This window comes from Oryzias latipes, chromosome 24 (genome assembly GCF_053564925.1).
Source record: "Oryzias latipes strain Hd-rR chromosome 24, Olatipes_Hd-rR_3.1".
Classification (NCBI taxonomy): domain Eukaryota; kingdom Metazoa; phylum Chordata; class Actinopteri; order Beloniformes; family Adrianichthyidae; genus Oryzias; species Oryzias latipes.
In genome coordinates, this window is record NC_136260.1 from 1,622,525 (window position 1) to 1,634,985 (window position 12,461).

Here is a 12,461-nt window from a genome sequence, read left to right on the forward strand (position 1 = left end):
TTTTTATACTTCATTTTTAGCTGCTGCCATGTTCTTTTAATTCCTGCAGGATTGCATCTACATGAAAATGAAATCAGGGACATTGAATTAGATTAATGTAACAATTACTTTTTGGAAACACAATTTGCTAGTACTGCTTACTTTCTTAATCCCATATAAACCTATACCACTTGATCAATACAAGGGTAGACATGAGCTCACTTTTAAAAACACAATTGCATGGATTAATATTAAACTTATCAACGTTTGCAAGAGGGGAAGGTTAATAAAAAAAGTCCTCTAAACATTACCGACGTTAAATGCATTTTTCCCCCAGATTGGTTCTGTACACTATGCAGCATTTCATGCATTTACACCAGCAATAACACTTCAAAAGTACACCTAAATATCCCCATTTTTATTTCACACCTTGCGCTATTTAAAAAGTTATTACAGATAGATGACTTTATTAATCCCACAATGGGGACATTTCATTTATCTGTGGCAGCAACACGACATTCAGAAATAATCTATATAATATAACATCAATAAAGGACATCACAAATTACATTTATATTAGATAATTAAAAATATTACTAAAATTATTATGAAAAATTATTATCAAAAATGAGATTCTTATTAAATAAAGAACTAAATATTAAATAAATACAGGTGCAAAAGTGTAAAAAACATGCGGTCTGCAATACATGTAAACTGTAAAAAAACATTACAAATTTTTTCAAAATACAGAAATAACTAATGAAGTTCAGACCAAAAACAAAAACAAACAACTGTTCAGGAACAAAAAACAATTTAAAATTGAAAAACAACAACTACAACAAAAGTAAATGAATCAATGACTAAACAGAAAAACACCCCTGGGACCGTGGTGTCACTTTGACACGGTGTTGTACAGTCTGATGGCTGTGGGGAGGAATGACCTGCGGTAGCGCTCCTTCTTACACTGAGGGTGCAACAGTCTTGTGCTGAAGGAGCTGGTCAGCGCCTCTACAGTTTGGTGTAGGGGGTGGGAGGGGTTGTCCATGATGGATGTCAGCTTAGCTAACATCCTCCTGTCCGCCACCTCCTCGATGGACTCAAGTGTGCAGCCCAGGACAGAGCCGGCCTTCCTAACCAGTTTGTTAAGCCTCTTCAAGTCTCTGCCTGCACTGCCCCCCGCCCAGCACACAACTCCATAAAGGACCACTGAGGCCACCACAGTGTCATAAAAGGTCCTCAGCAGCTGTCTGCACACGCCGAACGACCTCAGTCTCCTCAGCAGGTGAAGGCGACTCTGGCCCCTCCTGTACAGAGCATCCGTGTTGTTGGACCAGTCCAGTCTGTTGTTCAGGTGAACACCCAGATATTTAAATGTGTCCACGACCTCAATGTCTGAACCCTGGATGTTCACCGGTGACTGTGATGGAGAGGACCTCCTGAAGTCCAGGGGCCTGTTTCAGAAAGGAGGTTAAGTGTAAACTCTGAGTGCATTAACCCTGAAATCAGGGAAACCCTGGGTTTTCCGTTTCAGAATGGGAGGTTTCTTAAACCAGAGAAAGCAGAGTAAGTCAAACCCGTTTCTGAAAGAGAGGTAATTTATACTCTGAGTCAGTGTCCATGGTTACTTATGCTGTGAACCTAACCTGGTCGGGAGCAGGTTTTATTCTCCAAACTCAAAGTTTCTGCCGGTCCCCTCCCCTTTTTAAAGACGAACGACGTATTTTTCGCTTTAACCTTCATTGCCCACATTTCCGTCACACAGAGACGGTCTAAGTGACAAGAATGGCTTGTCCTTTTTTGGAGGACCCAATAGACGAGGAGGCTGCATTAATTCATAGAGAATTATATTCACCTTGTACGAGAATTTTGAGAAGACTCAATTTTTTTTCACTTTTAGCTGCTGCCATGTTCTTTTAATTCCTGCAGGATAGCATCTACATGAAAATAAAATCAGGGACATTGAATTAGATTAATGTAACAATTACTTTTTGGAAACACAATTTTCTAGCACTGCTTACTTTTTTAATCCCGTATAAACCTACACCACTTGATCAATACAAGGGTAGTGTTGCAGTGTGTGTGTGCTGAGCGGGGTGCGAGCCACGAGAGACAAGGGGAGGGGTGATTGCAGGTGCAGATGGGGGGGGGGGGGGGGGTAGAGCGTGGTATATATTGTGTGTTCGGAGGACGGAGCACTTAGTTAAATAAAGAGAAGGTGTCATTCCCAGAATAACTGTTTTGGAGTCATTCTTAATCCGCTCTGGAGGTTGAGGGTTTCCAACGGGAAGTGAACCCCGAAGGAGAATTCCCGAAATCACGGTCGGAAAGACGAGAGAAAAGAAAGGAGAAGTCTTCGCGCAGCGAAAGGTTCAACATTAAACAAAAGTTCACTTCTAAAAACACAATTGCATGTATTAATATTAAACTGACCAACGTTTGCAAGAGGGGAAGGTTAACAAAAAAGTCCTCTAAACATTATCAACGTTAAATGCATCCCCCCCCCCCCCCCCCCCCCCCCAGATTGGTTCTGTACACTATGCAGCATTTCATGCATTTACACCAGGAATAACACTTCAAAAGTACACCTAAATATCGCCATTTTTTATTTCACTCCTTACGCTATTTAAAAAGTTATTACAGCCAATATTTTATAACAATGATTTAAATTCAAACTTAGGCATTAACTTGAGCAGCTATGTTTTCCCACGCTAACTGTCTCTGTTTTGCAGATGCAGCGGTGTTGCTTTTCTTCTGGAATATGTGCTCATATTCACTGTAACTCTGCAGCAGCACGTCAAGTTCAGCTGGCGAAAAATACGCAGACATCTTCTTTTCCATGGTTGCCATTGTGACTCGTAATATCTGCGCTCCATTGATAATGGCTTCTTATAGTCGCGGTGCGGACGCTTAACTCTGAATCAGTCCACTCAGAGTTGATTGACCTAACTCCGATCAGCTTCTCTGAAACAGAAAACTCAGAGTTGTTAATCTCTCGATTGACCAACTCAGAGTTCAAGTTTAACCTCAGAGTTGGTTGAACCTCCTTTCTGAAACAGGCCCCAGGTGTGTTCAGTCAATCAGAAACTGGGCTGATTGAATGCAGGTTATCAGCATCTACGGATTCAGGGTTAGCTGCAAAACAAGCAGGGCTGTAGCCCACGAGGAACACGGTTGGTGACGTCTGGGTTAGGGTGTGGGTATGTTTTTTTCCGTGTAGACAAGAAGGAGATCAGAGAGCCTCTCTTCTTTGAAAAGGCTGCTTAGTGAAATTTTCAGCTCTCAACCGTTGCAGTGGACTCTGGAATTGTGGCATATATTCTCATCAATAGAGTTGAACTAAAATGTATTAAAATTAGATTTGTTGAAAAAGCTGGTGTACTTCTCTATCCAATGAAGACAAACGACAAGTGACAGTTTTGTGACATAATATTTCAGAAAAATGCTTTATTTTAGTCAATGTGTCTGTGTCTTCTACGTAAGCCAAAGTTCAGAGCATAGTGCATCAATTCAGCACATGGAAAGGAATTCTTGTAGACCACAAAATACAAAATAAAACACCAGGTTGATTTTCATAAAAAATTAGACCATGTTTACAACAGGCTCTTATCCGCCTCCCACGAGGTCTGAAGGAATAAGTTTATGGTTTGAAGTACTACTGTGTCGGCTAATCCTTTATAACAACAATAATAATTATTATTATATTAATAATAATAATGAAAAAGCCTCCATCCATCCATCCATCTTCTTCCTCTTATCCGGGTCGCGGGGGCAGCATTCTAAGCAGAGATGCCCAGACTTCCCTCGCCCCGGCCACTTCCTCTAGCTCCTCTGGGGGGACCCCAAGACGTTCCCAGGCCAGCCAAGAGACGTGGTCTCTCAAGCGTGTCCTGGGTCTTCCCCTGGGCCACCGCCCAGTGGGACATGCCTTGAGCACCTCCCCAGGGAGGCGTCCAGGACGCATTCAGACTAGATGCTCGAGCAACTTCAACTGGCTCCTTTCGATGTGGAGGAGAAGCGGTTCTACTCTGAGCTCTCTGCCGGTGACCGAGCTTCTCACCCTATCTCTAATGGAGCGTCCAGCCACCCTACGGAGGAAGCTCATTTCAGCTGCTTGTACTCAGAACCTCATTCTTTCGGTCATGACCACAGGGGAGTATAGGAATGAGGATCAGCTGTTAAATGTATAGCTTTGCTTTCTGGCTCAGTTCTCTCTTCACCACAACGGAACGGTACAGCGACCACATAACTACGGACGCTGCTCCGATCGGCCTGTCATCTCACGCTCCGGTCTTGACTCACTCGTGAACAAGACCCCAAGATATTTAAATTTCTCCACCTGCGGCAGGAACTTTCCACCCACCCAGAGATGGTAAACTACCTTCGGTCAAGAACCATGGCCTCAGATTTAGCGGTGTTGACCCTCATCCCAGCCACTTCACACTCTGTTGCAAACCGCCCCGATGCATGCTGGAGGTTCTGGCTCGATGAAGCCAACAGGACATCATCTGCAAAGAGCACAGAGGAAATCCTGTGATCCCCAATCCAGACCCCTTCCTGGGCCAGAGGGGGCTGTCCAAAAAACTATGAACAAAACCGGTGATAAAGGGCAGCCCTGCCGGTGTCCACATGCACCGGGAACAAGTCTGACTTACTACCGGGTATGCGAACCAAGCTCCTTCTCCGGTCATACAGAGACCGGACAGCCCTCAGTAAGGCTCCCCGGACCCCATACTCTCAGAGCACCCTCCACAGTACCACGGGGGATGCAGTCGAACGCCTTCTCTGAACAGCTCGGAACAGCAGCAAAGACAATGGAGGTGGAAAACATGGTCCCAGACAGCTTAGCTCCTGGGATCACTCGAGCTCCCAAACTCCTCCGAAACGTTAATGGAGAAGCAGACAAAGACAACTGACTCTATCTTTTTCTATTGTAAAATTGTTCCAAGTGGTCTATGAATTATGATTATGCAGTTTTTAGCAAAACTCAAAATGCCTGTTTTGTTTTTTAAGACATATTTTCTGCAGAGCTGCAGGAGCTCATTAGAAATTTGCCTCTGAGTTGTCGGCGGGACTGTTGGTGTGGAACTAACCCTATGTGATGAGTAATAAGTAATCCCAGCATGTCTTTTATTTATACTCTCTCCTACGAGCGAATAAGTTAATGAATCTATTTTTCTGCAAGACAATGCATCAGAAATGTAGCAGAGCAGGCAGACTTTGTCCCGCCCACAACCTTTGCTGTGTCACAAGCCTGAGCTCTTTAAACCGCAGGTTTTAGTTTGCTCATGATCCTTCACAATTTGAATACAGAAATACTCAGAAATGCAGTTTTAATCTTAAATTGTTTACATATGTCCTCCACGAAAGATGTTACAAGAACATGTTAAAAACATGATTCTTATACGAGTGGGTCTTTAAAGGCTGGTTTAGGCAGAGTGCATGGGGGGCAGTGAAACAATGCCGTTTTGGTCCTTTTTTTCAATCAACCATTTTGTTGGGCAAGTTAGCAAATCTAAATGGGGCTTAGTGTGAGCCCCCTTTCATCCACTAACCCGTGAGTTCTGAAAACACCCCGTTTTTTAGGGTTTTGTGCAAACAAGACTGGTGCACTCCGTGTGCAGCCTGCGCCGTAATTGTAAAGGAAACACGCAAAATGCAGCGATTTATGAGGATAAAAAGGATTCAAAGTAATTTCTCTGGGTCTACATCGTCACTGTTGTGGTTAACCTTTCAGCACATACCTTCAGCGATCGCCCGAGTTTGTCTTAGTCCAGATGCCCTGTATTTTCACGGCTCAGAGATCCCAGACAGGCAGCAGTGCAGAGGGGTCTTGTCTAAGGACCTACAATGGTTGCTTTTTAGCAGCAGTGGTGCCATTTCCTGACAAATCTATGCATGACATTTTACCATCTAAACCGAGCATTAACAAAGACATGCATATTAAATGAACAACAAATACAGTACATGGTGGAAATGCATTCATTCCATGTGTCCATCCTGTAACTAACAGGGGGTTAGGTTTTATGATAAAGCAAGTCATTGCTACTAATTTGTATTTTGTTTTTCTCTTTGATGAGCAACAATGTAGTACAAGGTAACCACCAAATAAGATTTTTTGCATGTCTTTCACTCATCGTTTTAAAATTTCAAAAGAATTGGCAGTGAAGACTTAGTGACATTTTCATAAATCACATACTCTGCTCTGCGTCATGTCGATACTTATGTGGCTCCCTTCAGAACTGAACTGAACACGTTTTCCAATGGTAAAAGATTTACTGCTCTAATCTCAGCTCGAAATCCTCCATAAATTAAGCTGCATAGTTTCCTTGTTAGTGTCTTAACAGCGTTGTAAAAACTGAGAAGCAGCATATATTTATCTACATTAACAACATTATAGATTCTCTTCTGAAATTCAATTAAACACTCAACCGTGAACCAACTCTGTGAAAACTAGAGACACAAACACACCCGGCAGTTGTTTCCACAAACAATACAAGCATTCACCATTTCACAAAGACACCATTCTACTGCAGGCAAACACACACGCAGTTTTGTGACTTTTAAAGTTGTTAATGTCAAGGCCTGGGTTTCATTCATCCTATGACTCTCCCACCCATCTAACCTTCAGTTATCTAAAGTGTGATGTTTCGCTTATTTGTGTTTTGCCTTTTCTTTCTATTTGGATCCATCTCATCCATTTCATAATGTTTTCCAAAAGTTCCCATAACAACAAAAATAGAAAAAGAACATAAGCAGAAAGCAGGAAAGCAAATGCTTCCACCAGGAGAACCCATACAATATGATTTCATTTAAAAAATTAAAAAGGTTTCAAACTTAAGCATAGAGTAAAATATGCAGATGTATCTTATAAAAAAAAGTAGCCACAAGAGGGACCGAGCCAGGGTCTTTGTGCCGGCCCCATGCCCGGATAAATACAGAGAGTTGTGTCAGGAAGGGCATCCAATGTAAAATCTTTGCCAAACCAAATATGTGAATCAGATTTATGATATCCATACCGGATTGATCGAGGCCCGGGTTAACAACGACCACCATCTGTGCTGTTCACCGACAGGGTACCGGGGGAAATTGGACTGCTGTTGGTTGAAGGAGATGAAGAATGCGGCATTAGTAGGAAGAGAGAGAAGAGGAAAGTCATGAGAGTTGGACTGAGAGTAGAGACTTTGAATGTTGGAACTATGACAGAAAAGGGTAGAGAGTTAGTTGACGATGCAGAGGAGGAAGGTAGACATACTGTGTGTGCAGGAGACCAGGTGGAAAGGTAGCAAGGCCAGAAGTTTAGGAGCAGCATTCAAGTTGTTCTGTCATGGTGGAGATGGGAAGAGAAAAGGGGGAGGAGTTAACCTAAAGGAGGAGTTTGTTAGGCGTTAGGGCTGGGTATCACTAATAACTTCCAGATTTGATTCGATATGATTGAGGATTATTTTCCGATTATTTGATTCATTCGATTTAATTAGACTTTTGCACATCGTTTCACACATTTAGATTTTATATTTAAAGAAAAATACTAAGGTAATCTTTAATTTACATGGCTACACTTCCAAGATTCCATTTATTATTTAAACAATTATTCCACAACCTGATATAGTTCACACACTTTGAACATTTATTTAATAAATGAGCACATTACATTATTAACACAATAACATGGTTTGTTAAACGGAAGCATCATCTCTACAGCTCACAGACATCAACTCCACAGCTTGGACTATATCACTGTCACAGGGTCTTTATGTGTAATTGTCCACTCTTGTAAAGATTCAGATGGGTCTGCCAGATTTTTTGCCGTGTGACTAGTTTGAATTTGCCCTGTTTGCAAAACATGAGACAAAGGAGCTAGTCCTCATTTATTAAGTGGCAAGTTATTGTCAGATCTGTCGCTCTTGATGTCCATCTGTCACATGTCAAAGCAGCACGTTTTGCTAACTGAAGCATCGTTTTTCACCTCCTCAATGTTTTGGGATGACCACTTTGCTTAGTTCTGTGTTGACAACACGTATCTCAGCTCAAATAAAGTAATTAGACTGCAGAACCCATCATTTTCAACAACACTATATGGTCTAATTATCTTTGCAAATGACAAATTACTGATTGCTTTGGTAATTTTCTGAAAGCTTGCTGCAAACTTGAGGGCATTTTGCTGCCAAATGCCTTTTCTAGTGGAGTTTGGCTGTATGCTGCTCTTGAATTGGTCTAACGATGATCTCGCAATAGATGGTTTCCAAAGTTTGTAGTGTTTCCTCTGTATTTTACCACAATGCGGCAAAGCTTGCATTTGGCTTTTGTTCTGTATACTTTTGTAAAAAAAAAAAAAATCAGAATGGCTGCTTTTCTGTTGATTTGGTCTAAATAGCAACCATTTTATGATTTGGTCTCCTTGGGATATCAAAAAGATCTGTCAGCTTTTTGTGCCTCAATTATTACTAGATATGCCCCGATCATTTCACGTGATCAGAAATTGGGCCTGATTGTGTAGTTGAAGACTCTATTTGAAATTGGATGTTGTCTCCCAATCGATGGGAGATCGATCTGATATTGATTTGTTCCAACTGCCACCGTCAGGCCGGCGGTACAGATCACACAAGGCACGCACCAATAGACTCCAAAACAGTTTTTCCCCAGAGCAGTCAGCCCCCTAAACAAAATATGAACCTTCAAAAAATAAAATCTGTAACAACTGTATACCAATCATGTGCAATATTAGATATGCAATGACTGTTATGTGCCATACATGTATTTAGGTATGTGTAAATGTATATATCCATAGTTTCACATATTCTTCTATTGTTCTTCTCTTTTATTCCATATATTTATATGTATATTATTTTATTTATATTGGCCAAACAGCTGGAGAGCACCAATCCAGATCTGAAATTCAGCAGCTTTTTGTTAGTGAAACTTACCTGTTGTTAAGACGATTGAAAAACATCCTCTGACTTGATGAGAAAGTTCATTTGATGTAGTCATATACTCCATTTGGGTTACTGTGCCGTTTCCTTCTGTCAACAGGTGATCCAGGCCACGTTTTTCGGGTTGTGTGTCTTAATTGATGTGTCTAGTCTGCTCACCAATGGGGGGGACAGCAGGGAGCAGGAGCGGCAGCACAGGAAGCTGATTGGCCTAAGGGACTGGATCATGGCTGTCCTGGCCTTTCCTGTTGGAGCAGTGAGAAGATGAACACACTCACACACACACACACACACACAGACTGCCTACTATGGGCTTTGTTCAGGGAAGTCCAGAGTTCACATCTTCCACTCTATATTCAATAAGATCTTGGTTCTGTGGCAGGATGGGGCTCTAACTCTTCCTTTTTTCTACCTTTCAGTTTGTGGTGTTCACCTTCTGGACTTTGTACCTGTACGACAGGGAGCTGGTTTACCCCAAATTGCTTGATAATTTCATTCCTCAGTGGCTCAACCACGGCATGGTGAGTGATGGCACGGTGATGTCTGTCTGCTTTTTGGATTCTCAAAAGCCTTTGATCCCGTCATGAGGGTAGACATTCAGAAGTCATTGTTTAAAGGGATTCAATAACATAACATAAACTCAATACACATAGGCTACTCTCTCTGCACCAACCAGTCGACCACACGAGCAGTGACCCAGTAGAGTTTCCCTTCATTCAGGTCCACGCGGCCAAGAAAAAAGTTCAGCACTGGGTGTACTTACGTACAACTTTTGAAAAATTCTAATAGATCTTTCTTTCTTTTTGTTTTTTAGATAATGAATCATTATTAAACAAGAAGTAAACATTTGTTTTTTCTAAGTCAGCAGTTGAATGATAAATTTGCTGCATCTTTTTTTAATTTAAGCTTCGTTGAGAAAGCATGTTGAAATTTTACTGCAAAGTCTTAGCCCTGCATATTTTTCATTGTAAATGTATACATTTGTTCATAAGATACTTTTCCTGTTCATTGGGCAGAACCCAAAATGCTTTTTTTTTATATAAGACATGTCTGAAAATGAAAACTTAATTAGAATTTTGTGACAGTATTTTGCCCGTTTTTTTATGTGTTACTGTAATGCAGTGGTTCTCAAACTGTGAGGCGTGCCCCCTGGGGTGTACAAGTCTGGGATGTCAGAATTTTTTTCTGTAGCAGAACATAAACAAACCGTGCTTCCGCATCGCATATCCGCGGGTCTTACGTCACCTAAATTAAACAAATCCTAACTTTGACATTTGAAGACGTTATTATTCTTGTTAACAGCGGTTATCAGATTAGTTGAAGAATGAAGAAAAGCATGTGTTGTGGGATGAGTGTATGTGTGTGCTGAAACCGGTGTCGTGCAGGAAGGGAGGGGGGAGAGCGCGTGTGAGCATGTGGAGCGCATACACCAGGGGTGTCCAAGTCATTTTGGTTCGGGGGCCACCCGTCTGATCCCAAGTAGGCCGGACCAGTAACAAAAAAGCAAAAGTTGGAAAAAATGCCTCAACCAACATGGTAGCCTAATCATTTATTATTACACATTCATTCACAGAGGCAAATGGATCTCAAATAAAATGCATTTCACTTTTTAAAAAATGGTTTATTTTGTGGACTTTTGTGGCAACACCTGCCTTCTTCCTGACCTTTAATGAGCGGCATCAGTGACCAGACTGACATCGCGTGACTAGTTCACTTCAACATAGTCTGGCACTGCAACTAGAGAGCTGACTATGTCATCAGCTGTTGTTGTGTCCATCAACTCAAGAAACTCTGCTGTGACGTCTCTTTAACACCTCTAATAAATATACACAGCTGTATAAATCCGTGATGTCATTGATTTCATCAATAGTGACTGAAAATACAATAAATGACTGGATTCCTTCATTTGGCGGCCAAGTCTCCTCAGAGATGTTGTATCTGTAATTGTAATCCTTGAAAGACTTGTGTTGGAAAAGGTCAACTGCTTTTTGAGGTACAACCCTTCTGCAGCCTTCAGCATTTTTCCATAAGTTCACCATCCGAAAATGGTTTGGATGTTAACAAGGTGTCTGTCACTGCTCCATCACTGATGTAAATGCTGCAGTGAATGCAGACGGTTGTTTTTTCCGTCCAGCTAATAGTTGGTAAATCTTCTCTTTTCTTAACTGCAAATGGTGAAACTTTTCTTTATGGTGAGTCTCATAGTGGTGCTGAATGTTGTATTCTTTGAGCACTGTGACCTGTTGATGACATTCCACGCATGTAGGTTTTGTATTCAGCTCCATGAACAAATAAAACTTCAGGAATCGTTTTTTCTGGAAAGCTCAGCCCTCCACTTTAACCTTTTTTCTTTGTGACAACATTTTGGTCATTATTGTGTCACTACTGATCATTCTTATAGGAATGTAACAGTGGTGAGGCTAACGGGGAACCAAACTGCATCTTACACAGACACAAGCTGTTAATTTTCACTTTTGGCACGTGCAGAGATGAGCTGTTTCACCTGTTTTGCTTTTCCTTTGCTCCCCCTAGTGGCTGAATTGCACATTTTGGTTATTTCTTTAAAAAATCACAACTCACCACAGGAATGTACGGAAGAGGATAAGGGGCAATGGAGAAAGAAAAAAATAAAGGGCATAGAAAATTCTGACTTTAATCTCAGAATTTGGACTTTAATCTCAGAATTCTGCAGAATGTTGCAGACTCCACAGGAAGGGATGTGAAGTGTCATTTCTGGATCCTCCAAAGCAATGACATCACTGTCAATCTGCACAAAAGAAAAATAAATTAGCTTAAAAAAATAATAAATGAGTTTTATTTGATGTCACAAGGAACATATAGAAAACAACAAGTCCAGTAGTATTTCAGAGGAGTAAATAAAAGTGATAAATTTAGCTTCTTTCTTGCTGTGTGCAAACATTTGATATTAATGTACTTGGTGGCCATTTATAATCCCACTAAAACTGGACAAATGTTGTTAATCAGGTGAATGAATCCAAGCGGACTATGAAAATGCAGCTGAGAGAAGATAGTAGGCTACAAAAGAGTCAAATATCTGATTCGGCAGAACTACGGACATAATGATGTAAGGTTCAAGCTTCCCGGTGCTACAAAAAACCCCACCCAAAAGAAAAAAAAAAAAAAAACCCGCCCTGTAAAAAAAGAATAAACTGTACCCTGTAAAGTTTGTAGCGGTGTCGATAGCTTCGCTAATGTGGGTGCTAATGTGCTTTGAAAATAGTAAACACATTGCTGCGGTTCTCTGTTCCACGAAGAAGAAACGGCTGTTGCCGTGGATACGTAACGGTACTCTGAGGCGTCACGTGACTTCCACCTCCTGAGCTTTATTTAAACTCACGCAGATACAAAACAACAAATTTGTGTTGTATTAAATGTTTTGAAAGGTTATGATTCAGTAACAGGGGGCCGTCGTTTGCAGAGTGTTTGTTTGACAATGAGATAATAAAAAGAGAGAAGGTGTCACGTGACGAGAAAGCTGAAAACTGAATTTTATTGTATTAGAGAGTAAAGATCGGTGGGTATCATGCATAGTAA

At 41.2% G+C, this 12,461-nt stretch overlaps 1 protein-coding gene and 1 long non-coding RNA gene across 2 annotated transcripts in view; one reads left to right on the top strand and one right to left on the bottom strand.

The window, feature by feature from the left end:
• LOC144990184 (uncharacterized) overlaps nt 1–12,461 on the bottom strand; it is a 572,443-nt gene that overhangs the window by 525,234 nt on the left and 34,748 nt on the right. The gene's annotated exons all lie outside the window — the stretch shown is intronic.
• The window catches only part of aig1 (androgen-induced 1 (H. sapiens)), a 31,622-nt gene that overhangs the window by 2,009 nt on the left and 17,152 nt on the right, over nt 1–12,461 (top strand). The window contains exons 2-3 of the mRNA XM_023953079.2: nt 9,007–9,162; nt 9,326–9,427. Coding sequence (XP_023808847.1) covers nt 9,007–9,162; nt 9,326–9,427 — 258 coding nt within the window. The remainder of the gene's footprint in view (nt 1–9,006; nt 9,163–9,325; nt 9,428–12,461) is intronic.